At 52.6% G+C, this 27,755-nt stretch overlaps 1 protein-coding gene across 2 annotated transcripts; it reads left to right on the forward strand.

Moving 5' to 3' along the window:
• The first annotated feature begins 1,839 nt into the window (after nt 1–1,839).
• Nucleotides 1,840–27,677, forward strand: PLEKHN1 (pleckstrin homology domain containing N1). 2 transcript variants are annotated; one of them, XM_082069945.1, is made up of 15 exons: nt 1,840–1,994; nt 3,563–3,662; nt 8,030–8,176; nt 8,538–8,618; nt 9,919–10,006; nt 13,251–13,375; nt 14,155–14,304; nt 14,653–14,733; nt 17,451–17,520; nt 17,644–17,798; nt 18,202–18,387; nt 19,181–19,441; nt 20,832–21,035; nt 21,252–21,300; nt 21,545–27,677. In XM_082069945.1, the coding sequence occupies exons 1-15, from the start codon at nt 1,915–1,917 to the stop codon at nt 21,736–21,738; spliced, it is 1,971 nt and encodes a 656-aa protein (XP_081926071.1). In that variant the 5' UTR covers nt 1,840–1,914; the 3' UTR covers nt 21,739–27,677. The 2 variants fall into 2 exon arrangements, with proteins under 2 accessions (XP_081926071.1, XP_081926072.1); XM_082069946.1 differs by lacking the exon at nt 19,181–19,441.
• The last annotated feature ends 78 nt before the right edge of the window (nt 27,678–27,755 follow it).

Genomic DNA, 27,755 nt, shown 5'->3' on the forward strand with positions numbered 1-27,755 from the left:
AGCCATGAGGGTTTAATGTATTATAATGTATTAATGTATCATAAAAGACAGAAAGGAGAGGGGGATAAAGAGGCTGGTTTTAAAAGTCAGTGATGAGGAGGCGTTTTAGAAACTTTATGGCACGTTTCTCATCAGCAGCCCTTTCTGGGCAAGTGTTGTCTGACTGTACAGTTACCTCTTTGGGGATATGTTGGTTTTGTTGCTGCAGGGTGACTTCGGTTCCAAGACAAGGCAGATGCAGAGAGAGTCTAACAAATCCAGTACGTCTGCGAGATACATAGCAAATTCCGGTTTGTTTCAAACAGCTTTTCTAGGAAAACATCCTCTCCTGGTTTTAAAAATCCCATGTCAAAGAAGCCTTTACAATCCTTTGGGAGTTGTTTCGGTGAGTTGTTTTGGTTACCTTTCCTGGTAACAATGCATGCCTTGTTCCTAGGTTCAGCTGGCCCAGCCTCACTTTCTCTGTGTGTCTTCCCGCTATCTCTTTGCCAGCTGGTTGTCACAGCCCCGAGTCCCATGCAGGCGCCTCCGCTGCATCCCTGCAGCATCTCCGCTGCCGTAGCAAGATGGAGCTGCTGGACTGTCACTCGGAACAGTTTGCAGGCACAACCTGCTCCCTGGAGCAGCAGCAGGGCCGCTCTTCCCAGACAACAGTCCCTGTTCACAGCTGCTATTGGCTCCCTGGCCAGTTTGTAATGTATTTGTGCTTCTTACAGTCTCTGTATTTTCCAGAGTCTTACTAGAAAGTTGCGCGGATGTGTCACATCACACACTTTGTAGTAATTTCTTAGATCAGGACTATTATTTATATTAACTAAATCTGATTTTTTTTTCCAAATGTGGTAGCAATTAAATTAGTTTGACAAGATCTAATTTCCATAACCCCAAGTTGATTTGTATTAATTACATTCTCCTCCTTTAATTCTTAATGTGAATCAAACTCCCTAACAGCTGTTATATCATTTTCCTGGGAATCAGTGTCAACTGACAAACCCATAATTACTGGGATAGTCTTCTTTACCCATTGAAATATTGGTATCCCCATTACGTGGGGATCCCCTTACGTGTTTTTTTCTACAAATTCCATGGTCCTGCAAAACTTGTAAATAAACAGCAGTGCTCCAAGACCTTTGTTGTTTAAGTCTTGTAAAACTCCTGGCTATGAATTCACTGGACTTTCCAATCCAGAGAAACTGAGCTTTGTGTTTGCTTTTTAACCCCCGCCTGCAGTACCATGGAATGACAAGGATCCTATTGCAACAAAATTTGGTCCCCATCTTATCAGCCTCTTTTAAGTATGGAAAAATTGCGAAGAGGTTTTTATTTATTTTATTTTATTTTATTTTGGGCTCCAGCTTGGTCCTTGCTGCTGGTAAGAAATATTACCGTGCCGCAATCACTCTCTGTGTCTAAGCACCGCTGGGGGTTTTAACTCCATGTTTCATTCCTCCTTACAGGGAAAAACGAGGTCTAAGACCGGATTCACCCACCTCGAGGGCACCGTTTTGTTAATGGAGACACCCCCGGAGCTTGGAACACTTTTAGTGAGAAGAGACGGGATGGGGCAAAGAGAGCGGCTTTCGGGGGTGGTGGCAGGGACTCCTTTGGGTGGGGAGCCCCCTGCCTGTCCCGGGGATGCTGGGGATGCCGGGGTTGTCTTGCTGTCCTGGGGATGCCCTCCTGCCCTCCCCCGGTGCCGCTCACCTGGTTCGCCCCTCCCAGCCGGAGCGGGGCGGGTTTGCGGGGAGCGTGGCCGACCCCCCCCCCCCCCGCACCGCCCACACCCACACGAGTCACGGCGGGCGGAAGGGGAGCGTCTGCCTGGGACACACCGACACACAGACATACAGACAGACACACCGAGCCAGACGCAAACCTCCCCGCTGCTCCCGGGCGCTTCCAGTCGCTGCCGGCATGGGGAACATAACTTGCGTTCCCCAGGCACCTGGAGGTTTCAGAGGCTCTTTCCGAAGGAAACCTTCACTGAAGAAAGAGTAAGTACACTCGTTTTTTACTTGGGACTGCTTTTCCAGTGGCTCTGGCTTCCCTGTGGACGTTTCCCTCTGCAATGCACCGTGCAGAACTGGGCTGGCAGCTGAATCCACTCGGGAACCCCGGCAAGTTATTTACCCGCTCAGCAGAATCGGGTTTTACGTGGTTTCGTGGGGTGCTGGGCAGTGCCAAACGTGATCGTATCGCCACAAGTGCCTGGGAAACAATCCCATGCTGGTGGAATATCCCAGGAACGCTTGCCCCCAGGAGAAATGCAATTTATTTCGTTTTGCTTTGGAAAATTAAAACTTCCCTCTATGGGCCAGGCAGGGCAAGGTGCAGAATGTCTGACGCTCCTTGTTTTCCCTTGCCATTTTTTCTATTCACAGCGCCCAGAGTTGCAGTGTGGTATTGTGAACCAAACAAACCAACGAACCCAGCATTCACACTCCTCTTACTTTAGAGAGAAAGCCCAAATCCCACCACTCTGCCCATGTGATTTGTAACCCTGAAGGGGTCCCCTCTGGGGACTTGGTGCTGGGCAGCGTTCGGGTACCACAGTGATGGATGGCTGTCCCAAAATAGAGCCTGCCTGGGAGTGCAGAGCTGCCTTTCCCCTGCTCATGCTCCCATCAGCGCAGCCAGTGCTGCTGCCTGTACCTAAACACACACAAAGCAGGTCCCTCCCCATCCTGAGCACCCCGGGCTGGAAAGGAGCTCTGTTGGGTCCCAGCTACATTGGGTTCAACAGATGTGAGACAAAACATAAACTCTGCAAGGCTGAGGGTTTTCTAATCAAGGGGAGATGCGGAAACTATCCCCTTGGTCTCCTGTGCTGCCGTAAATCGGGAGCGAACCTGTAGGTGTCTGTGGAGCTACTGTGGGGTAAAAGAGAGGGGATGGGTTGGAGAATTTGGACCTTGGAGGGCTGACATTGGACGGAGTGGCCAAGCCCCAGAGCACCTTCTGTGCCCGCTGACTCCCGGCGTCCCACGCTTCTGGCTCTCTGTGGAGATAAGCCTGGTTTCTGCAGAACTGAGTGCTGCCATCTGGTTGAAAGAGCAACTGGTGGAAAGTCCCAACAAAGCAGTCCCAGTAACCGATCATTAATGGAGAAGCTGGGGGCCTTGCTGGGAGTGGAAGGAAAGGCAGAGGAAAACTGCAAAGATAGAAATACAACCTGTTTGTGAATACATGTTGGTATATGTGTCTGCATGTACCTCCACTCCAGGGGCTTTGGAATAGTCATCAGGACTGGATTTGGTCTTTGTATTTTGCAATGGAACATCCGGTCCCTCCACTGATTTGGAGGCGCAGATGAGCCTCGCTCACTGTTTGGTTATGCAAAGACATGTAAAAAAGCAAAGAAACACCAACAAGTGCAGCACAAACCCCATCACAATTCTCCCAGGCTGTTTATCAGCCCTTTGCTGGGCTAGGATGATTAGAAAGCCCGTGACAAATTGCTTACTTAGCTCTCTAGCTTCCTTATTTCTGGGCAGAATTCACTATGCCTCAGCCTAAATCTGTGTTGGTATGTGTGTTTTGTTTTTTTTTCTCCCCTCTGTAGACAAAATGGCAAGAAAAAACTGCCCAGCTTTTTTGGTATAGAAGGAGGGCAGGAGAGAGATACGACCACAGACAAAATCCTGCAGTATATTCCAGGCAAGGCAAGTACAAACTCATCCAACCCCTGCTCCCCGCTGCTCCCCAAGATTGTCGCCACCACCCCAAGGACAGCACGATGGGTCTGGATCAGGGGGTAGCAGCAGGTGTGTCTCAAGGGGATGAAGGTCACATCTGCAGCCCAGGAAGGGATGAGCCCCGTGCCCTTCATGGCAGCAGAATCAGCAGCTCTGGTGTCCCCGTGCGGGTGACGAGGGGACCTGCCACCAACCGAAACCTGTGATGGGGTGGGAAGGTGGCGCTGAGAGCGAAGCTGGCAGCGTGGTGGGAATATCACACACACCCCTTTGCTCTTGGTTCTTTTGTTTCTGGGCAGCCTGTGAAGGAAGGGAAAATTAGAGCGAGCATTCAAAGGTAGGGTGATTCATTCCCACGCTGGAATGAGACAGAGCAGGCAGCGTATTAGCAATAAGCCCTGGGAAGGTAATCAGGAAGGGCAGGTCTGTCCCGGGCACGTACCAGCCTTGTGGCCATATGGCCCATTTCCCAGAGCTGCTCAGGGAAAGCGGAGGTGAAATGATGAACCCCAGCATGTTTACTCGGTCCTTTTGGGGATGTGGACCAAGCTTTGGGGCCTGTTGGGCTGTACCATGCATTTATTACCCTCACTGAATGGCAAATAGGCTATATGGGTATGGGGAAAGGGGAAACTGAGGCAGAGACTAATAGCTAGACAGAGGTGATATCAGAGAGGGTCAGCAGCAGGGTATTATCTCCTGGGTTTCAAGCTGCTGATTAGTTGTATCCCGTTGGTGATGAGGTGCTTGGTGTGTTGCAGGACCCAGTTCTGAGCAGCCCCACTGATGCACTTTGGGTTGCTGCAGAAATTCAAACGTTTGCTCCCCACTGTCAGGGACCTCGCCGTCCCTTTCCATTCAGCTGTTCCCAGCTTGGCCTTTTCCAGCCCAAAGGACCTTCGCTTTTTTCATGACAGCTCCATCCTCTCTCTTGGGGAACGTGTCCTGAGCTGGACAGGTGGGAAGCAGAGCAGAACTGGGACTGTTCCACAGTGCTGCCTGTTATTTGTGAAGGAGGGTGATGGGCATTTGGTGGGCATGGTTCCCTGTGGGACTCAGCTGCCATCCAGAAGGGTTGGGCAGCACTTGGCCGGACCAGGACTCAGAGGGATCCTGGACTCTTCTCCCGGGGAAGCAGAGAGAGCTGTGGTATTAGCAGATCCTAAAAAACAAATCCTGCAAGTTGACAGAACAAAGGTTACCTAGAGATTATTCATTCGGGATCACAAGAAAGTGTGGGATCTCTCCAGGGAAGGAAAGAGGGTGGAGTGGTTGTTTTGATGTTGCCCTCGCCTGGGGCAGATGGGCTCAAACTCTCTGTTTAGCCACAAGCTTCTTGTGTGGCCTGGAGAAAGCTTGGGCTTAGTCCCTTTCCCAGTCTCATCTTTTCAGGAGGAACATCTCCGAGAGCAGGAGGTGACTGGGTGCTGCAGGGACACGTTAGAGAGGAGCTGTCAGTCCAGGCTCTTCCGATGCAATCTCAGAGGAGATGAGGTTGCCAAACCGCTGGCCATGGCAGGTAGTTTGGGACCGGGGCAAGTGACATCCCTGAAAACACGTCCCCGTGTGGACCCTGCCAGGGGCAGCTGACACACAAAGCCAGTGCCTTTCATTCCCCCCTCCTGCCCTGTTTCCCACACTTCCAGTTACGGCTCCTGTGAAGCCCAAGCAAAAATGAGGGGGAAGGATGTGCCAGAAGAGCGGTCCTTCTCACTTGCTCCTTTTATCATTAAACAGAAGCTTTTGGAGCCCCAGGGCACCAGCCTTGCAAGGCTGAGCTCTTCCTGCTGCCAGGCTTAGTGATTCAGCTGGGAGTCACTGGGGTCTGCAGGGGCTGAGGCAGGTTAATTATTAAACTTGCTCTACCTGTAGGATGAGGATAGAGAAAGAGAACATGTCAGGGCACTTGCGCTGCCAGAGACCCGCTGCTTTGCCAAATCTTGAGAGAAACCAGGTTTCCGATGATCTGCACAGCCTCAAAGCCAGCGGGAGAGCTGAGCTAACGGGACGGTGCTGATCGGGATGGGGCTGGAGGAGGAGGGTGTTTACACCAGCACAGCCCAGCCAGGGAGTGAACAGCAGACTAGAGGGGATTTCGGAGGAATGGGAAACGCTAATTCCCTTTCATTTTGGCTGCACAGTGAGGCGTCCCCATGGTTCCGGGGTTGCATGGGCACCAGAGATTAGTGATGCTCGTGGAGGAGGCTGTGACAGCTCTGGTCCCTGACCCTCACAGGACATCATGGGGTTCCCAGTGCTGCTGATATCTCATTTTGTCCATGGTTTTGGAGGTGTCCCCATGCTTAGCCATTAAATCCTGCTGTCTTCTCAGCCTTCCCGCAAGCCCTCGTGAACTGGGGTTGCTAGATGCTTGTTCAGGAGAGGGAGGTATTCCATGTAATCCAGTTTTGCCACATGAACAGCGGCAGTGGAAGCTCTCGCTTTCCCTCCCGGCCCCGGGAGGATCCCTGTGCAAGCTGGCGGGCAGGCTGAACTGTTTGTCAAAACTATTGCTGGATTCCCAGTTCCCAGATTGTTTTTGCTTCATGGGGCCTTACTTATAACTGTCGAATTTGGCTGCCACGTTCCAGGCAGCAGCATTGCCCAGGCAGCCGGTAGCCAGCGTTGCTGCTTATCGCTGTGCCTGTAATTTCATTACTTTATTCTCTCCCCCCTCCCGGTTGCTGCCCTTATCCAAGCAGCATTCTGCTTTTGCTGCCACAGCTGTCAGGTGATCAGTTGCTCTTTGTTCTGACAGCGGCTTGTCGCGCAAACGTAATCTTTTCCTACGCCTAATTGCTTCTCAGCGAGACCATTAATTGGCAGCCGGCAGGTTCCCACCTCCAGGAGAGGACGTGGGTGCATGTTCATGGGTGCTGCCTGGAGCCGGCTGGAAAAGCTGGAGGGAGAATTTCAGCAGAGAGGGGGTTAACTTGTGTCCTCAAATGTTTTTTAAATTCAGTGCAGAAGGAACCCCGAGCTTTGCAGGTGAAAGGGTCCTGACAGCATTAGGTTCCTGTTTCTGGCTCACCAGTCTGGTCTGGGTGTTGCCGATGTCCCTGGCATGGTTAGGAGGGGGGTTAATCTCACAGTGTCCCTATAGAATAGTTTGTGTTGAAGGGACCTTCCCAGCTCCCCCAGTGCCCCCCCTGCCATGAGCAGGGACATCTTCACCAGCTCAGGTTGCTCAGAGCCCCGTCCAGCCTGGCCTGGGATGTCTCAGGGATGGTTCATCCACCACCTCTCTGGCCAACCTGGGCCAGGCTCTCACCACCCTCAGGGGCAACAATTTCTTCCTCATCTGGCCTGAATCTCCCCTCCTTTACTTTAAAACCATCACCCTTGTCCTATTGTAACAGGCGCTGCTAAATGCCGGAGGGGTGAGTCATGGAGGCCCCAGCAAGACAGATCTGGTTAGCTCTGCCGGCTCGTCATTCATCATGGGGCTGAGGCAGCTGTCCCCTTGGCACCGGAGGGGACGCAGGGGCCAGGCTGGCTGCTGGCAGCCCCTGGCTGTGCGAGGTGACAGGCTGTCGCTCCATCCCCGCGGAGCCCCGGCAGCCCCGCTCCCGGGCTTTACGCAGCATCCAGACAGTGCAGCACCAGCCCCAGGATGCCACAGGGGTGTGAGGTTTGTGCCATTGCACAGAAGGAAGAAATTCTATATGACCAGAAGGCAGGAAATAAGGGAACTATCGACAAGAGGGAGTGCTGTCTCTCTCTCTCTCATCATCCCCTGCTCTCCTGCAGTGCTTCCTGCCTTCCCTCAGCTTTTTGCAGTGACAATGAGCAGCTTCAGGACTTGGTGCCTTGCAGCTGCTTTTATGGCTGCAAGACTCTGCCTCAAAGTTGTCTGGGCACCTGAAAGAAGAGTCCGCCTAGAGAAACCCAGGGATCCAAGCAAATGGGAGAGCTGAGGAATCCAGGTGGAACTAGAGCAAAGAAAACCTTTCCACTAACCCCGGTGGAAGACAAGCTGTGTTTGCTCAGCTTTGGTCTGTCCGTGTCCTGGTGAATTTTATTAGGATGGCAGGAGGTCAGCTGTGGCTTTAGGACACACTGAATGTAGGATGTGCTTCTGCAGCCCCTCTTTCCCAGCCCAGAAAACCTCATTTGAGGTCAATATCTCCCCTGCCCAGGGAGCACAGCAGTAACCAGACCCCAGCTCCATGCTGGCATGGAGACCCAGCAACAAACAGCCCAGCTTGGGCAGCTGCCCAGGGCGCTTTTCCGAGGAAACCCTTCTGGAAAGATGTTCTGGGAATGTCTCTTCCAGACATCATGTCCCTACCTCCCACTGGCTCTGATTTGTTTTTCCTGAATCCTCGGTACAGAATATTCAGAACCAGGAAAACCAGAAGGAAAACTTGGACCAGAGGTTCCCCAGCCTGTTCAAGAAGGGACGAAGGAAAACGGTTGTCAGGAATCTGGGGAAAATTATTTATTACTCCAAGGTCAAGTTTAAGTTTCAGCACTGCCAGGTAAGCTGTGGCACCTGTTTGTGGGTGTTTCTCTTCCCAGGCACAGAGTGACCTTGTGGGACTGGGAAGTGAAGTGTAATTCTGGGAAATGTGACTCACGGACACTTCCTTGGGCTCCCGCATGGCCCAGGGGCTTCTGCTGTGTGTGTACCAGCTGCTGCCCGCTGGCTCCCGTCCCAACGGGGCTGTGTTTCTGTGCTCATCTGCCGGGCTGGCAGCAGATCCACCAGCAGCAATGCGGGGGTGGCCCTTGGATAAGCGACCGCTGGCTTTTCTGTGCGCAGATCAGTCTGAGATACAGAGGGAAGCTGGGAGGAGGAAGGTGACCTGATACAAACCCCAAAATGTGTCTTTTCTGCAGGAGGTGAACGATTGCTTCCTGGAGCTGTTCCAGTCTTACCTGTACTTCCAGTCTGTGGGCTCCAATGGGCTCACATACCAGGTAGAGCATCTCACGGACACGCCGGGGCAAGCACTGGGGATTTGGGCAGTACGGCCAAACTAGGAGCACTGGGTGGGTGGGATGGGACAAGGCTGCCACTGGTCTGCCCTGGGTGATCTCAGCAAGTCCCTTCCCATGGATGCCAAGCTCCTGGTGGAGGGGAGCTGGACCCCATAGATGTGGGATAAGGGCTTGTGCAGGGCTGGCAGGCAGGACTAGGGATGGGAGGTGTTTAAGCTACCTGGACTTATCTTTGTGCAGAGCATCAAGCCCAGAGAGCTGTGTCTTGGCAATTTCAGAGCTCCTATAGCTCAAAATCCCACTGGCCTTGGTGCCAATGGTGGACTTGGCCCTGGCTTCTGAACCAAGGTGGGGTTCTTCATCTGCAGAGTAGAGAGGGACACATGGGAGAGAGTGGAAAGAAAAACCCAAGGGGACCTATCCTGGCAAAGCATTTATCAATCTTTTAACCTGACAATACTGGCGAATTACAAACAATTGGCTGTTTTGCCCATGCAGCCAGAAAAAATCACAACTGAACAGACAGGGAGCCCTGGACGCTGTTCTCCTTCCACACGAATAACTAAAACTGTTTTGTAGATGCCCGTAAAATTTGTACCTTTTAGAAATGATTTATTGTCTTCCAGATAACTTGAGGTTAATGCAATATGGCAATACAATCTCTCGAGTCACTCAGCAAGCCAGCCTTCAACTGGAAAGAGACATGTCGGAATACACACTATATTACAAAATCCCCCATCTACTTTATAAACAGCTCCTTAGATTATTAATTCTAGAGGAATTAAAAAGGCATTAATATGCCAGTACTGGCCCCTAGACATTACAGCAATTAGCAACTTTTACAGCCCTTGTTTAGAAAGCCCAAGCCAGGGAGCACAGATTTGTCATCTGCTCCTGAGCTGCATTACAGGGGGACTCTGAAAACTGGAGTACACAAACCAGACAGCTCACTTTTGCTTTATGGTTATTCCCATCCTCTGGCTTTCTTGTGTTAAAGCAGTATTGTTTTGCTGAGGTTTCTCTTCAAACTGAAATACTTGGAATACAAAGAACGCGTTCTTGCCAGCATGGCAGCTGGTTACTGCAGTTCTGGCCCCACGGAGCCCAGGGAGCTGCTGAACCTGCTCGCTCTGAGGAGTGTGCTGGATGGAAATCCAGACTAATATTGTGAGCCACAGGAGCCTCGTCACGCCAAGTCTGGACTTCCAGTCTCCTATAGCAAAGGGGCATTAATTGCAGAAGCTGTCCACCAAAATAATGGTGTGTTCTTCTTATGCAGGGACTGCTGCCGTTGAAAGAGCTGAATGTGTGTGAAATTGAGCATGGGAAGAGTGCTGGGCAGGAGGATCATGCTTTCCGCATTGCAGGTTGGTGCCTCTTTGTTTGCTTTGAACATCGGGTGCATGAATCACGACCGTCTCTGCTCTTTGTCCCGCTCTGACCTGGTCCCACATTGTGGAAAGAGGTTGCAGAGAGCTGAAGCTTTTCCTTCCAGCATTTGCATCCTTCCCTCCAAGGCTTCCCTGCTCTTATATACCTGGATGGTGATGCCCAGGGCTGCGGGCAGGGAAGGGACAGGATGAGGATGCTCTGGTGCTCCAGCTGGTTGGTGCTCAGCACCCAGTGTCACTTCACCAGCTCTTCCCTCACCAGCACTCTTACCTCCACAAGCTTTTAAAACTTTTCTCTGAGTGATCTTGCTTTATAAAAGTTTTCCTGAGATAACAACCCATCTGCAGCTTGGCTGGAGGCTTTTTGGGCTTAGTTGTTGCTGAATTACAGCAGCTGCAAGCCCCCAAGTCTAGTAGTTAAAGCATTAATTATACAGAAGTAAGCAAATAATCCAGATACAGAGCCAAGAAAGCCCATTTGTGTCCTAGGCCCGGTGTCTATGTACTCTGGTGTCTTCTGTTAGAGAGGGTGTCCGTGCTGGGGTGAGTGGACTTGTTCTGCTTGTATTAAAACACGCAGGAGCGTGGCTGGGTGGAAAACTGCCTCGAGCTTTGTTGGGTTTGTGTCGTGCTTAGGGAAAGAACAAACCAAAGCCTTTCTGTCAGAGAGTGCTCTATATATCAGGGCATGAAGAAATGGGGAAGGTAGCAATATTTAGGGTTGCTGAGGGATCAGCAGAGCTGTTTCATTTTTCTGCTAGAGGGGGTGGAAAATCAACGCATGGAGGGGATAAGAGCCTTGTCCATGGCCACACACAGCGCAGGGGTGGAAGTCTGTTTTCTCATGACTCTGACACACAAGACGCATCCATCCTCTTGTGAAATCCTGTGGTGTCAGTAGTTCCCCATGAACTGCACTTTCTAGGGCAGTTCGGTGCATCAGAAGATGATGGGAGTGTGGAGGTGGAGCACAAGGACGAAGCCCAACAGCGTGCAGACCTGTCCCTTGGTGCACAGGCATGGAGAAAGCAGCTGGTGTCTGGCCATGACCTTGGCTTTGTGACCCACCTTTTGCATAGACTCTAATGGTGATTAAGTTGTTGAGCACCATGAGTTACCTCTGCCTCACCTGCAAATGTTGCAGCTTCTTAGTGTCTCCAGACAAAGAGATTTGCGGGGTGGGGGGGTGGAATAAACTGCTGCAGCTCCATTAATGGGCTTTCTTGCTTCCAACGTTCCTCTGGAAGCATTTGCAAAGAAAGAGGAAGGACAAGGCAGAAGAAAAGAGCACGAGGGCCGGCACAGGTTGCTCAGCACGGCTGTGTCATGGCCCTGCCGCAAACGTGCCCTTGGGGCCGAGGGGAATGGCAGCAGCTGAATTAGCAGCAGCTTTTTGCGCTTTGCTCCCCAGCAGCTCCTCGCTGAGCTCCAGGCATGGCTCAGGCTTAGGCAGGAGTTCGCAGCTCCTCGCTGAGCTCCAGGCATGGCTCAGGCTTAGGCAGGAGTTCGCAGCTCCTCGCTGAGCTCCAGGCATGGCTCGGGCTTAGGCAGGAGTTTCTCTTCTCATTTTCTCTTCCTTTGGGGCCCTGTTTAGCTGTGGTGAGGTGAACAGCCCTAAGGATACGTCTGCAAGGCTGGACGGAGCGGGGGTGACAGAGCGAGCGGTGCCGTGCTCAGGCTAATGCCCCACCGGCAAGATTCCCGCTGTTTGTGTAAGAGCCTGCGTGCCCAGAGCTGCCGGAGTATCTAGATAACGTTAGCACCTCTATACCCTCCAAACAACTCTAGATTCTCATAGAACGGTTCGGGTTGGAAGGGACCTTAAAGATCATCCAGGGCACCTTCCTCCAGAACAGGTTGCTCAAAGCCTCGTCCAGCCTGGTCTTGAATGTCTCCAAGGATGCAGAATCCCCACCTTCTCTGAGCAGCTTGTTCCAGTTCACCCTCATGGGGAAAAAATTCTTCCTTATATCTGATCTAAATCTTCCCTCTTTCAGTTTAAAGCCATTACCCCTTGTCCTGTCACTACGTAGCTTTGCAAAACATCCCTTTCCAGCTTTCTTGTAGGTCCCCTTTAGGTACTGGAGGCTGCTCTGAGGTGTCCCCCAGCGCCTTCTCTATCTCCATTGCAATGACAGGGAAACTGAGGCAATAGGAGACAGGAGAGCTCCAGAGCCACAATGGTACATGGGCACCTGGATGCCCAGTAATGCCTGACACCTGTTAATAATTACTCCAATGAGTCTGAATGGTGTGGCAAATGGAAAGTCACTCAGTCTCTGACACGTTTATCTGTATTAGTGCATTTCCTGACAGACAGAAGTGTTTCAAAGTCTTAATTAACTGCTGTTTATAAAAAATGCAGGAATTATGGGATGAGAGGCTCCACGGAAGGGCAAAATATCATGTTTATCCAGTGCACTTGCTTATCTGAATACTTCTAAGTCCCGCAGGGCCAGATCTTACTGAGCACGCAGCAAATATGGTTTAATATGAGATCACGGGTAAATTATTAATCATAGCATACCTTCTGCAGCCTGCCAGAAATGATTATTAATGTCACCAGGTTATGCCTGTAGTGAGTAGCAGAGGGTGTATGAGACTTTTTTGCTCATACTACTAAGCAAATGGTAGCTGGAAACACTAAATCAACAAGGTACAGTCCTGCCTTCAAAAGTATGTCTGAGAGCAGTTTCAGCTTGTCTGGCATAGATTATATTTGGTGAAAGAGTAAATAAGTGTCAGAAAGCTACGGATGTTCTACATATTGAGTGCCAAAGTGAAACCAAGGATTAGCACAAAACTTCTGCATTGGGTCAGGCTGCGTGCAGCAGCACATTGTGACTGTGTCCGCCTGCAAAGATGCTTTTCACAAACTATTGGGGACTTTTAAAGCTGAAATCTGTGTGTTGGTTTCAAGCTTGACTTTTGTACTGTCTTTGATTTTTGTCCTTGGCCTTGTTTTGGACTGAAAGGTGGTCAGTGTTAGATGTGGCTGCAGGAGCAGGTGATGAGAAGGTGCGGGGAGGTCCCCAGCAGCCCGATGTGACAAAACGTGCTCACGGTGGTGGCAGGAGGGACTGGAACACGGTGTCAACACCCTCACAGGCAACCCGTGGTGCGATGTGCCGAGCAGAACAGCCCCGGCCAGCTGATTACTTGTTGGTGCTGCAATCGGCGCCCTTATCTGCTGAGCTCATCTCGTGTCTCTCCTCCCCAGGTCCTCTGCTGAATCCCCTTATCGTGTTCTGCCCTACTGAGTCAGAGCTGAAGCAGTGGCTTTATCACCTGGAGAAACAGATCCAGCTCAACGGAGGAAGCCTCGGCTTGCCCTTCCTCGCTCAGGTTAGTTTCTGGAGATGCTGCGCAGCCGTTTCCCACGCTGCGGGCTCAGGGCTGAACGAAGCTGGATGGGTTGGGTGGATGCTGCCCTGCTCCTGCATCCTTCAGTGGGAGGGATAATCTCTCAGCTGCTCTCGTCACACCTAACACCTTCTTCTTGCAGAATCCTGAATGCCCCGTGGGGCTCCGGGTACCTCCCGGGCTGGAGAGATTGAGCAGAGGGCTGGGAAGGGACAGGGGCTCTGACGCAGGTTCCTTCAGTTATTCCAGCACGCCCAAAATCACCATGGGTAGACGTGCTAATTGCCCACACTTGACAGGCACGTTCTTGCTTTGGAACTCCTCTGCCCGCGGAGAAACCGTGTATTTGTGTTCAGGTGTCCTTAGGGGCTCAGGTCTGCGCACCCTGCGCCGGTGTGAATGTGGGATTTCGGTCTGAATGTCAACCCCAAAGGTGCTCTGTGCTGCTGAGACCTGACAGCAGCTTGCTGCATTTCTGCTGCCTGTGTGTGTGCACGCGGCTTCTCATTTTGGAGCTTGCCTGTCTCCTCCTCCCCACCTGTAAAACAGAGCTATTCCCCTTTGAAAGGCAATATACAGATGGCACTAGGTACCAAGTAAGATTATTCAGTCCCAGCTGGGAAAATGGCTCCTGCACAGATCTATTTACTCTTTCCTGCTTCTGCCACACTTGAATCGTGTCCTGAAATGGGCCATGTGCAAGCTAAGCTCTTTGGGAAGGACATGTCTGCCCTGCTCCTCAGTTGTGCTCCTGTCCCTAGAACGACTGGAGTCAGAGCTCCGTGGGGAAGGAGGAGCTGCGCTGGTCCGTGCAGAACATGCCTGTCCAGGAGTGGAGAGGGACCCAGCGGGAATCCCTGGGCGATGTCCTCTGCGTTTCCAAAGTGAAGCTGCAGCACCTGCCTTTCCAGGTAGGACACATCTCTGGGGAGCAACCTCCCGCCAGCATGGATGGAGCGACTAGCGCAGATTCCTGCCTACCCGCTGCCCCTGACCCTGAAAGATCCTTTTACCCACACTCTAGTAAACGGAAAAAGGTTTTTTACTGGGTTTTTTGCTGCTTCTGTGGCCTGGCTTGAGGACAGTGTAAGCATTTGCAGGATGGGTTGGCAGCTGGAGCTGGCGGGCTGCAGGGAGGCAGCTGGGCTGTTTGCAGAGCCCTCGCCCCAGGCTGCTGTCAGAGACAAAGCCAAGGGCTCCCCAGGTCTGAACCCTGTCTGGCTGTTCACAGGGAACCCTCTTCCCCTTTACTTTCCAAGGAGCAGCACGACCGACTCTTGGTGCTTTACCCGTCCACGCTGGTGATCGTATCTGAAGAGCGCAACAGCCTCTGTTTTAAGGTGAGTTCATTTTGGAGCACCTTCCTGCTCGCTCTCACCCGCAGCGGCTATTTGAGCCCTTCTTTGGCTTGTTGCTCCCCTCCACCTGGGTTCCCTTGTGCTCCCCGTGTTGGCAAGGGCTTGCCCTCCGCACCGCTCCCTTGCCAGCTGGCAGGTGAGCAGGCAAGAGGGATGTTGCAAGTTATCTTCCCATGAGAAACACCTTGCTCTCCTACAAAAGCCGGAGGGGGAAAGGAGCTGGCTGCCAAGGAATCTGCGTCTCTGGGAGGAGGGATGCTGGCGTGTTTCTGTGTGGTTGTGTTGGCAGGGAGCCTGGCTCGCTTGCTTGAGCTGGAACAGCCCTGAGAGTGCCCCCGCAGGGGGTTTTCTTCCCAGCCCTTGCTCTGTGGGACCATTTGCAAGCAGGGAGCAGCCAGGCAGCACATCTGATGCTGGCGGAAAGGCTGGTTAGTTCGTTAGTTGGCTGGTGGGGAGAGAGGAGAAGCCGCTGCTGGTGCTTTGTGTTTGCTGGAGCGAGGGCTCCGAGCAATGTCTGGGCACCGCAGCGGAAGGACCAGCGGGGACCTGGAGCCCTCAGTGCCCCAGGGGATCTGAGAAAAGCTTCTCTGGTCCACTGGTGGGTTTTTGCTTTCCTGGGAGCCTCAGGACAGATGGCCATTCGCATTGCCCTTAAACTTGATGGCCAACATCCATTTGAGACGTCATCGCAGTGGCTATTAAACAGCCTTGTGCTTTCTGGCCCTGTTTTTCCTCTGTTAGAACAAATGTGCCAAAAAAAAGAGCGCTGAACTGTCGCTGAACCTGCCCACGGAGGAGCAGCATCCTTCATCACTGAGAGAGGAGCCAAGGACGAGGGAACCCTGCAGAGATGGAGGGCTGGTGAAATTCAGTGTGAATTCACTGGGGTCCTTCTTCACATGATTTCACCATGTCCACATCAGGCCCTGAGCTGTGCAGGCTGATTTTAATTGAAGGGAAGACCCACACAGAGCATCTCCCTGGCTGAACCCGCCGTGGGGAGGAGGGACACATGCCAGTGAGAGCTCTCTCCGGTCCCCAGTGCCACAGCAGAGGGTGTTTTCCAGCAGCCCGTGTGACACACCTCAAACAAAGCTTGTTTTTGGGAACGTGTTGTTTGCAGCTCCTGGGAATGGCGCACCACGTAAGGGGGGCCTTGGGCTGGGCTCTGGGATTAACTCATCTCTTTTGAAACCTTCAAGCAGATTCCTCTGCCCTGGCCGTGCAATGTTCCCTTCCCACGGTGCGTGAGCGTCGGTCCCCGGGCGTCTCGCTCGCGGGGCGCTGGCAGATCTCTGTGCGGGCAGGAGGTGATTCACCAGCCTGCGACACCGCGCTGGGAACCTGATTTTCCGCAGGCATGTCAGGGCACGGGCGCCTTCTCCCAGGGCTTCTGCAAATTAACTTCCTTTCCCCGCGAGCAGACGCCGAGCCCTGCAATTTGTGTGCGAGGGGAATAGCCCGGCCCTTTTGTTCTTCGGTTTCGTACAAACCGCAGGAGCTGCCGCTGCCAAGCGTGTGTGTGGGACGGGGAAGGGGAAGGCAGGGGCTGAGCCCGCGGGGACGGGGCTCACCCAAATCAGCCCTGGTGAGAAAAAACCCTGGGGGAGGCGTAAATCAGCAAAGGGGGAACTGCTGGGCGGAGCAGGTTGGTGCTGTGCCCCGGGAAGGCTGGAGGAGCTTTTTGCAGTGATGTGGATGTTATGTGTGGGATGCTGCTGCACTTCCCTGGCTGGGACTCTATCGCCGGGTGTTTCAGCCTCCCCCCGTGGACAGGGGGATGTTGCATTAGGGAGGACGGAGCGCTTGGTGCCTGCGGGAAGCACATCGCAGTCCATTTCTTACAGCAGCGGGGGAAACTGAGTCACAGAGCGTTTGCATGAGCTTTTCCCTCCCGAGGCCAGCCTGGCTGTACTGCTCAGCCCATGAATTGCTTTCCATGCAGCAGAAATAACCGCAGAAGCCTGTGTGTGCCCACGGGCTGTTGCAGAGAGGCAGCCGGCCAGCACAAACCACCGGCACCCGCCTCGGCTCCACACTGCCCTGGGGACAAAGCTGTCACATCAGCCACAGTCCCCAGAGCCTGTGCAGCTGGGACAGCCTTGCGGTGAGGACGTGATGGGGGGTTCCTGCTGGACGCATTATTTTGCAGCCCATAAACTTAGGCACGTTGATCATGAGGGTCTCTTCCAGCCAAAATGGTTCTATGAATCCTAATCAATGACACCTTTTGAGAGGACCTTCAGCTAAACAACAGGGTTTTACTCCTGCTTTATGTGCTTTCTCCACTGCCGGGCATGAGGGAGAGTGGTGTGAAGTGGGAACTTCGTTTGCTGAGCTCTCCCCAGACCCTGTGTTTGCCGTCCCCGTCAGGAGGTGCTCCCAGGGCCATTGTCACCAGTGCTCCGTGCCCACAGCATCACAGGAGCGGCATTCACAGCTGTGCTGGATCGCACGAGAGCTTGCGTTGCACCCGCTGGCATTTACAGGGCTCAGCCTGGTCTTTGTGAGGCTTTGCGGGGGATGGATTGTGGGCATTCCTGTTTGCAAGGCTGGAAGTCCCAGTCCAGCAAATCAAACATTATTCAGGACCATGTTTGTGAATTTTTCTGGAGAAGTCAGACATTAAACTATAAGTCAGAACGAGAAGGGAAGGAGTGCTCAGCCATGCCATCTTAAGCCTGCTTCTCTCTTGACAGGGTGAGCTGCCACTCAACGCCATCCAAGTGCTTTTTGAAGAGAACGAGAAAACCTCCTTTTTAATAGAAGGTGTGTGTGCGGCGTCAGGGTCTCCAGAGCCCAGGAGAGCGTGGGGAGGGATGGAGCAAGGGGGTTCCCAGGGATTTCTGGCCTGTCGATCAAAGCCGGTAACACCCAGTGATGTTTTGACAGGCCGACTGATCAATTCGATCCGGGTGATCTGCCGCAGCTACGATGATTACCAGGAGTGGCTCTACTGTCTCAAAACAGCCCAGTTTCGAAACGCCGACTCCTCCCTCTCCGGATCAGAGAGCTTCTCGGGATCAAAGCTCCCACACCCCGCGCAGGTAACAGATGTTGTGGGTTTGCATGGCAGGCAATCAGTGTCTCCCAGGGCTCCCATCTGTCCTATCTCCGACCACGTGTGAGGACTCTTGTGACACAGCAGACTTTGCCTCAGGTCCCCTGCCTGAAGGCTGTCGTGAAGTTGCTGATCCCTGCAAATTACTTTGAAGCCCTATATCACATTATATAGAATCACAGAATCATTTTGGTTGGGAGGGACCCTCAGTATAACTGAGTCTAACCGTTAACCTGAATCTACCACTAAACCATGTCCTTGCAAGACACTGATAATGACCTTGTGCCAATGCCTCACTGCACAAAGCTATCGCAGCCTATGGCCAGGGCTCTGCTTTTAAAGGAATTTAATAGAATACACCCCATGTGCTGTTCTTCTCCCCTGTCTAGTTTGGCGGCAGCGGGAGAGGGTCACTCACTTCTGATGGCCGCACAAACTCCTGGGCGTCGGGAGGTAGAGTGGCCACCTTGACGCACCTGTCCCAGCACAGCGGCTCTCTCCCGGACGGACAGTCCTTCGTGCTGATGCCTGACAGCAGGGTGCTCGAAGAACCCCTCTATTCCCAGCCTCTCCATGTAAGTGAACCCCCCTAAAAGCCCGGGACATGTGGGGACAGACGCTGCCTTTGAGCAGAGCGGCCTGTCCTGGTGCTCGAGTGGGCAGTGTTTGCTGTGTGGTGTAGCAAATCCACACCTGGAGCCTGTATTTGTCCTGGCTCAGCTTTGTAATTGCTGATACGGGAAAAGTTTGCTGAAGAGTCCCATCCCAACACTCTATTCTGCATAAGGATTGTTGGTACAGATTGCAAAAGGGACTGTTCAAAGGTCAGAAAATCCCAAAAAATACAGCAAGTGAGTGGAGGTGGTGGGCTGGGCAAGCCTTTGCTCTGACCTGTGCAGAATTTGTATGTCCAGGGATCATAAAATCATAGAATAGCTTGGGTTGAAGGGACCCATCTCCCCCGGTGCCACCCCCGCCATGAGCAGGGACATCTTCACCAGCTCAGGTTGCTCAGAGCCCCGTCCAGCCTGGCCTGGGATGTCTCCGGGGATGGTTCATCCACCACCTCTCTGGCCAACCTGGGCCAGGCTCTCACCACCCTCAGGGGCAACAATTTCTTCCTTATATCTAGTCTGAATCTACTCTCTTTTAGTTTAAAGCCATCACCCCTTGTCCAATCGCAACAGACCCTGCTAAGATGCAGGAAGGAGGGAACATGTGGGGCGTGCATGGTCCTGGCCGCAGGACCGTGCGGATGCAGGAGTGCATCGCGATGTCCGCAGCAGCAGCCCTGGCAGGGCAATGCCTTGTGTTGGCTGCAGGTGGGTCTGCAAAGAGCCAGCTCCGGGGTCTGTCTTCTCGTTTCAGTGCCTGGCACACACCAACTGCCCCAGCACGGGGCTGCCCGGGCAGGACCTGCGGAGGGGAGGCAGCTCCAGAAAGTCCAAGGGCAAATGTGGACCTTGTGGCCAGCAGCTGCCCAGCCAGGACACAGAGAGGACTGTCTGCAGCCTCATCCCTGAAAACCCCAACGGGGAGCTGCTGTCTGCTGTGTACAACGAGCCGTACTCCCCGCACGGCTCACAGCATCACCCCGCAGCTCCTCCAGCACCCCTGGACCTGAGCAACGTAAGCGGGCTGGGACGTGGTGGGGCTGCAGGCTGAACAGCTGGGGAACAATGCTTGCATTTTTCTTACCCATTTCCACTTGGAAATGGCCCATGGAAAGTGAGATTAAACGTGGAAAATGGAGCAATGTCTGGTGGAGCCTGGAGATGCTGGGCATGAATTCCTGTGGCAACACGAGCACCAGTGCTCTGCAAGCAGGAGTGTCATTACTTGAGAGGACACAGCCTCTTCTTCTGAGGGCTTTCTAGCATGTGTCCATCACTGGTTTGGTGTGTGATACCACATATCCCTCCCCTCAGCCCCAATGAGCGTGCGTCTGACTTACACCCAGGAAAATCCCCTTGTTAGCAGAGTCAGCCCCACCATCCCTCACAGCTGAGCAGCATTTGGGACTCGAGTTGCAGGGAGATTCCCCACTCCAGTCCCTCCCGGGGATGGATTCCAAGCAGAGAACAGCATGTCACGTTCCTGTTTTAATTCCGCCTTTTAGCTGAACAGATGGAGCCTGGTGGGAAGTCAGTTCCAGCTCCCTGGAGAAGCCGGCCATGCCGCGCTCCCCCTTGGATCTGATCCCTATATGCCCAGTTCCCCCAGTGCTCCCAGTGTGGCCGGCTCCAGCTTGCTGGAAGAGGTACCTTTGCTGCTGGTTACGGCCCTGACTCAGCTTTTTGGCTCCAGAAATCCTGCCCCGGGTCATTTCTTTTCCTCCTATCTTCGGATGGGGAAACTCCAGACCTGCATAGTGGGGAGGGGCAGGGCATGACATAGTTCTCTGGTTTTTCAAGCCAGGACAGAGTCAGAGGGGAACAGGTTTCCCCTGTCTTATCACTGGATGCCAGCGTCACAACAACCCCAGGTAGAGCCAGAAACTGCAAAACAAAGGCAGAGACCGAGATGTGATCCAGTCTGCAGAAACTAGAAATGAGTCAGGCACAGAGACCACTTTATCCACCCCAAAACTTCCAGCTGTGATAACTGAGTGCCTGTTAAAGGCTACATTTCTGGTTTTGTGCATCTCTTAGGAAAAGACTGAGTTTGTGGGTGGCATCCCCCAAACTGCTGAAGTCTCCCCTCCCCTCGGAAGGTTCTTCCAGTCTTCTGTCTGTCCTTACACATTCCATGAGCTGTCAGAAGGTTTTATCATGATACTTTGACATCTGGCCAGCTTCATTACCTCCGTGGGTCATTGTGAGGGACTCGCAGCTGTTCTTCCATTCCCATCTAAGGCCTCCAGGGTTGGAATGTAGTAAAATTTGCAAGGCAGGCAGAAAACCTTGTTTTGCCTAAGTCTGTTGATAGCAGGGCTGGCTTAGAGGTGTGGGGAGCAGGCAGTCAGTGCTTCCTAACTCTGCGTAGCAGGTGTCAATAGTGGAGTTTTGTTCTGGTTAAGTTCCTGCAGTGTCCCGGGCAGGCGGGTCCAGCACAGGTGAACGGAGCCAGCGCGGTGGTCCCGCACCTGTCCCTGCAGCAGTGGAACTGCCAGCCCCTGCCCGGCGCTCGCTGCAGAGAGGTGACCGCGGCTCCCACCCACGGCATCCCCCGCACCGCCTGCCGCCTCCCGCTGTGGCCTCCTGCTGATGCTTATCTTGAAGAGGTGAGTTTGTAATGCAGCCCTAACACTGCAGGGGAATGCACGGGGTGCAGGGTCCCAGCTTGCTGTTCTCCAGATCACCGCAGGGCTCTGAGCCTGTTGCTCTGTGGCGGGTGCATCTTGGGGAGCGGGGTTGGGGACCCAACTGTATCCCAGGACTGCAGTATCCCAGGACTGCAGTACTAAGTCACCCTCACCAATGCCCCTCTTTCTTTTCAGGTCTCTTCTCTGCGAGAGGAACGTCTGGGCCCTTCATTGCAGCCACCAGGTGAGACACTTGGGACTGACTCACAGGCAACTGAGAATAGTTGTTAAGCCAAAACTTCCTTCGTTGAGCGTTGAAGTCTGCAAAGATGTCCGAGACATGCCCCATCGTGGTACATAAGCTTAGGAGGCTGCTTGGGAGCTCCGCCCACACTGCCTCGCTGGTGTCTGTCTCCATAAGCCAAGATCTTGATGATCTTGAGGGTCTTTTCCAACCAAAATTATTCTATGTTTCTATGATTCTGCAGATGGGAATGTCGGCAATTACGACCTGCCGGAGGGCGGCTGCCTGCACCGCGACTCTGCCGCCTACCACGACTACGCCGAGCTCCAGAGCTTCCAGAGCGACTTCAGCTATGACAACCTGTGGGAAGCCGAGGAGAAGGAGCCGGGCACCCTGCGCCCCTCCCCAGCACCCAGCCAGCAGTTTTATGAGGTCTGAGGGAAAACCTCTATGGCCAAGCACTGAAAAGCTCTCCGGGCTCTTTTCTTGCTGGGTTTCCCATCGGGGTGAGGAGCCTGGGGCACACAAAGCAAAGGGAAGGATCCTGCTCTGTGAAAGGCTGGTTCTCATGTCCTGGCAGGTCCAGAGTTCAAACTTCTCCCCTAAATCTGAGGATGGGCTCCAAGTACAAAACCAACAGTCTCTGCAGAGCCGGGGAGCAGCGTGGGTGCAGCTGCCCCAGCTCAGGGAGCCCTGGCTGCGGAACAGCATTGCCCCCCAGAAAATAAAAGAACAAAAAGGTGGTCAGGCTCCCACAGATAAAAGGGACTGGGTGTTCAGATGGAGCAGCAAAGGCCAAAGAAGAGGGCTGGGTTAGTTTGGTCATTTTAACTAGAGCCCTCAGGCTGGTGACTTGGAGGATATACTGATCCATGAGCATAGTTGTTAAGCCAAACCTCCCTTCCTTGAGCTTTGAGGTCTGCAGAGGTGTATGAGACATGCCCCATCGTGGTATACAGGGTTGTTAGCAACAGCCGTGCTCATAGGATTGTCATCCTGCAAGACCAGAGATATCTGACAGGGCTGGAGAAAAAATCTAGATCTGGGCAGAATGGGACATTCTTTCCACTTTATGCAAAAAGTCCTGTCCTGCCCGTGCTGGCTCCAAACCGTGGGGGTGAGCTGCAGTGTTCTGAGCCTGACGCCGTGGCAGCGGGAATCAAGAAACGTGCTGCCAGCAAATACACCAAGTGCCTTGTGTTTACCAAGGTCTTCCCCACAAAGGATGCTCTGGGTGCCTCTTAGGGGACCGCGTCCTTTCCTCCACATCACTGACCTCGCACTGATTGCCGTCTGGGAACATCTGGGCAGGGAGGGAAGGAAGAAAATTGACTCCAAGCCAAACTCCAGCACAGCCATTACCACCCAGTGACCCGAGCAATGCTGGTGTGGCCGCGGACTCTCTCTTTCCCCCTCCGGAGCAGCAGCAGGACCAGGACACAAACAACAGGGGACAGAGTCTTGGTGCTATCGTTTGCCAGCCTCTTAGACCAGATCCTTTAGCACATAGAAGGTCAGCAGCAAATCCAAATGTTTTTACCTGAGGCTCCAAATTCTTAACCTTTGTTCCCTAAAGAGGCTGCAAACCAAACATATTAACAAAATCTCTGTTTTCGTTCCTTCGCTGGTGCAAACAAAACAATCTGGGAGCTCTTTGTACTTGAATATCTATGTATTACATTGTACTTATATATATATATTTTTTTTTCAGAAGGTATCCAACAAAGTTTACATGCACAGTTTGAGTGGGTTATATATATTTAACGTGTAAATGTGGCTGAGCTGAGGATCTATTTAATTTTCTAGCTGTGGATAACGTTCAGTACTGTAGAATGACGTTCAGTACTGTAGACAGTACTGTGCTGTCTGCACATTCGTGTGTGTGTGGGTTTGGGTCTTCTCGCTGTTATTGTTTTGTTTCAGGTTTACTTTCATTCTGGGAAGATTTGTATCTAATAACTGAACCCCAAAAGGATCTATTTATTCAGAACAAAATTGCATTAGGGAACATCAGAAGCATATAGTATGCTGGGAGGCTTCTGTGAATACATTGACTTTGAATACTGTCACCGTAATCTTTTTAATTGGGTTTCAACAGTGATATCTGCGATGTATCAAAAGGGAAAAACTCAATTGCTGTAAGAGTTCCTTCATGGATTTCTGTGAGACCGGACAATTGCAATACATATTCTTCAGGAACTCTTTTCTTCTCTCTTTCTTTGCCATCATCTGGTTTAACGGGGGTGAATTTTCATCCACCGCCGCTGTCCTTTTCAAAGCCTTCCCTCCCTTGAGGATTTTTGGGTCTCGGGGTCCAGGAGGATTTCCAGAGTGCTGACTGTCTCTTGCTCAGGTCGGGCACTTGTAAACACCTAATCCTAAAGCAAAGTCTCCCTTGGGTTTATCAGGCAATGAGACCTGGCTAAAGGGTTAATGCCAAAGCTTAATCAGACCTTTTGCTTCAGCCCTGTGTTCTGGGGGTCTTGGAAAATCAGTCGGCAACTCCAAATGTATTGTGCAGCTGGGAATGCCCATGCCATACTGGGAATGCCTGTGCCATACTGGGAATGCCTGTGCCATACTGGGAATGTCCATGCCAAGGTGCGAACACTTGGAGAGGCGACAGGTGGTTGCGCTGCAGCCAGAGCTGCTCAGGAAACTGAATAACCAGAGGAGAGGTAGATGTGAAGCCCAGCGTGTCTGTCCAGCCCTCCCAAGCTGCGATGTGCCATCACGTTGGTCGGTGACGGTGACACACGCGTGCACGGCAAGGCACAAGATCCCGGTTTCAAAGGGCTGCAGAGACGTGACACACCTAAAGCCGTTTGAGTCCTCATCCCAGAGTGACAACTTTCCTCTCCAGCTACATCTGGGCTAAATTTGTCACCCTTACGAATGCTGCCCTTGGAACACACAGGCTGCTCGTTTCTCACGCCTCCAGCTCGCCTTTGTGCGCAGCTGCCGCGGTCTGTTTGGCTCTTATTTCGGGTCCTGAACTCCATCTCCGTGTCTGTGCGTCTGCTTCGGAGTTATTGCCGTGTTCCTGCAGGACGTCTGGGGCAGAGCGCAGCTCCTTGCAGCTGCTGCCCGGCACGGAACGGAGCGTTTCGGGGTGAAACGCGAGCGTGCCCTTAGCAAACCGTGGCCTGCTCGCTGCTGTTTCATTCACCCTGTAGAAATTAAGGGTTGTGATAACAAACTGCCACTGAAATGGTTACACAGCCCTTGCCACACAAGCAGCTAAAGGGGTTTTATTTATACCCTTTCCCATCTGGGTTTAGCTCCCCTAGAATAAACACTTCTTCCTGCTCTCCATCTGTCTCAAATTTAGAGGGTTGTACAGCTTTGCTAGGCTGGATAATTAATGCAGAGCAATATGTGTGTGTACAAGCCCCCAAATGTTTCCAAACCAGCCCCTATAAGCATCAGATTGGTCAAGACCCACAGCACAGCCTGGTTTCCCTGTTGAGTCACTGGTTTTGCTGGCCATTGGTTTTCTCCTGATGATTTCCATGCAGATGCTGACCAGGTGGGAACAGGGCTGTGTTTGTGACACCTGCCTTGTGACTGTGAAAACCCGCACTCTTGCTTTTCCTCCAACACATGTCTCAGCAGACGCGGGATTTAAAAATAAAGGGTTTACTTGGAGTGGCACGAGATGTCTCGGTGCAGGTTGCATTAAAATGGAAACTCTAGTACCTGTAAACGCACCGAATACCTCTCATTTTCTGAAAAATGTATTCGTCCTTCACAGCTGGGCTGCAGCAGAAATATGGTGTGAACCAGGTCGCCCACAAACTGCAGGTCTGGTGCTCTGGAGCTGCCAGCGAGGCTGCGCCGACCCCAGCTCGGTCACAGGATAGTTGTGGCTTTATTCACCGATGAAAGGCATGAGATGATTCTAGCTGCCAACAATTCACCCTCTGACAAATGATCTCTCCTCCCCCCGACTCCCTCCAAGTGCTAAAAGTCCCGAATCGGGGTCCTCCCCCTTTCTGAAACCATAGCTGGAAAACCACAGCAGTTACTGAAACACCACGGGCTGCTCTAGCTCTCTCTGCTTTCTGATTTCCAAGCCACAATTTCAAACTTCTTTTCCTTAAAGACTAAACAGCAGAGGGATGCTTTTAAAAAAATCAAGTGGAGCCCATGATGTGCTCGTTTGGCTCCAGGATTTTGGAGGAAAAGTCCCCATAAGGGCGTATCAGCAGCAGAGCAGCCAACCTGGCCAGCTCCCGCTCCTTCGCTCTGCGTGGACTTTCCGACCTTATCATTGTATTTACAAAGACACCTGAGGTTTGGGAATTCCTTGGTGAGCAGTTTACATGAACATTTCTCTCCCTGCCGGCTGCCTGAAACCACGGCTGAGGTTGGGGAAGGACCCGCTGAGCAAACCTGTTCCTGCTCGAAGATGTACAGTCAATGGTGTGCAGGGTTCGCTCTAGATGAGCAACTCCCTCACTGCCCTGTGGGTGGGGGAATCCACCAAAACATGTCACGGCTCTCACAGCTGACCGAAGCCACTGGTATTTCTGTTGGTCGTGGATAAAAGGGAGGTCACTGTCCCCGTGCTGGCACTCCCAGCTCTGGCACAGCACCACAAGCCCTCCAAAATCTCTCTGAGTGGCACGACTCAGAAATGCCCTGACAGCAATGTCCGTGGGAAGCTTTGCTCTGGTTTTATTACAGAGAGATGACACAAAAATAAAAGCAAAGGAGCCGCTCTGGCATAACTGATTTCTGCAGAAGAGCATGGAGAGACACGGCCAGGACCCTGGGAGGGTGTATGAAGGCAGATGAAATACGGAGGCAGCTCTTGGGGCTGCACCTGCCTGACTTTTTCACCCGCTTGGCAAGACAAGGTGTCAGATGTGGGAGCTACGTGCAAGGCGAAGCAGCGGGCTGGGGGGGCACGGCTCCCACCGCCAGCGCTGACGTTCTCTTTGGTGAAATGAAAACATCTCCCGGCAGCGAGGATGCACCGAAAAGGTCGTTTCTATTGTGGTGGCCGCCGCTATTGCAAAAGGTGGTTGAGTTCCTGGCTCCTCCTCGCCGGGTGAGGTATGGGCAAGATGACCTTGCCATGGAGGCAGAGGAGAGAGCTTAAAAGGTTGTCGGAGAATGAACCAAGCATTGAAATTGCAGGCAAGTCCAGGCTGGTTTCCTTGAAGGACACGAGAGACGCTGCTGCTCGACTGAGCACAGCAGACGCTCCCAGAGCTGATCTCCTGATACCTACACAATCTTTCAATATTCCCTTTTGCCTTTGCAGTGGGCTGGAAACACCTATCTTGTAAAATATTTATCTCATCTGCCTCTTCCAGTATCGAACAAGAAGAGTGTGAAACGCACCTATAACCTGATGGATCATCTGGCACGTTCCATAACTTTTAGCAAGGGAAGGTGCCAAATCCCATTGACATCCAAAGGATCAGACACCAGTTATCACAGACAGGCAAAGGGCACTCGCTGGTGGACGTGACAGGCACCTCATGTCACCTACAGCTCAACATGAGTACTGAGCTCTCCTGGGAATAAACTTAACACGAGGATAGAGGCATTGAGAGAGTGAGATAAACCCCACATCCCTCGGAGTGTGAAAACAAACCAGAACAGCTTTCCCAACCGTTTTGCCCAGCATTGAATTCAGTGGCTTTCAGCACAGGGATTTGCTCGCTGCGGGCGCTGCACCCGGGAGCGCTGCACACGGCTGCCAGGGAAACCGACTGTTCCTGCACCTGCAAAGCGAAGGGAAAACGTTATTTCCTCCAGATTTGCGTGACAAGGCTAGAAAGCACAAAACCTGACAAAATTCAAACCAAGCAAGAAGTCAGCAGTGACCATTCAGGATTTAGCGTGTCCCTTACCCTGGGGACTTCATTGTGTGAGGAACTTAGGAAGAGCCGGAGCGCCCTGGGACAGGAGCGGTGAGTCTCAGAGACTCTCTCCTCGCAGCAAACCTGTCTGCTGCCCTCCTCTGACCTTTTTCTGCTCTGCTCCACTCCCAGGAAAGCCCCTGCGTAATTAAAATTGCCTGGTTCCTCCAGCTGTTCCCCCATTTCCCACCTGCCATGCCAAGGCTGCTGCATTTCCACCTGCCACCGAGAAAACGGAGAGCGATTAATGGATTATGGCTGGATAAACAGTAAAACTCGGCATATGCGAACATTTCAGCTTCCCCCGTGCCTGGAGGAAAGGGGGTTTGATGGGCACAGCTTGGGATGCGGATCAGACCTGTATTGTGGGGAGCTGGGGAGGGCAGAGGCGATGAGGATCGATGGACCGAACCCGGGAGCTGCTGCTTTGTATTGACTTGTGCTCGCTGATCTGTTCAGCGGATCCCAGGGGGAGCGGGTTGGAAGGCCGGCAGGATTCTGCTCCAGAATGAGTGTTTCTGAGACAGGAGAGCGGACAGGGCTCTCTGGATCAAACAATGTAGACACAGGAATGTACAC

The sequence above is a fragment of the Streptopelia decaocto genome, assembly GCF_964273445.1.
Source record: "Streptopelia decaocto genome assembly, chromosome: 20".
NCBI lineage: Eukaryota > Metazoa > Chordata > Aves > Columbiformes > Columbidae > Streptopelia > Streptopelia decaocto.

Excerpts from the sequence above, each read along its gene's own strand:
- PLEKHN1 (XM_082069945.1), top strand. The coding sequence starts at position 1,915 with ATGGGGAACATAACTTGCGTTCCCCAGGCACCTGGAGGTTTCAGAGGC. Across the intron at positions 14,305-14,652 it reads TGCAGCACCTGCCTTTCCAG|GAGCAGCACGACCGACTCTT; the intron begins GTAGGACACATC and ends TTACTTTCCAAG. Across the intron at positions 18,388-19,180 it reads TCTATTCCCAGCCTCTCCAT|TGCCTGGCACACACCAACTG; the intron begins GTAAGTGAACCC and ends TTCTCGTTTCAG.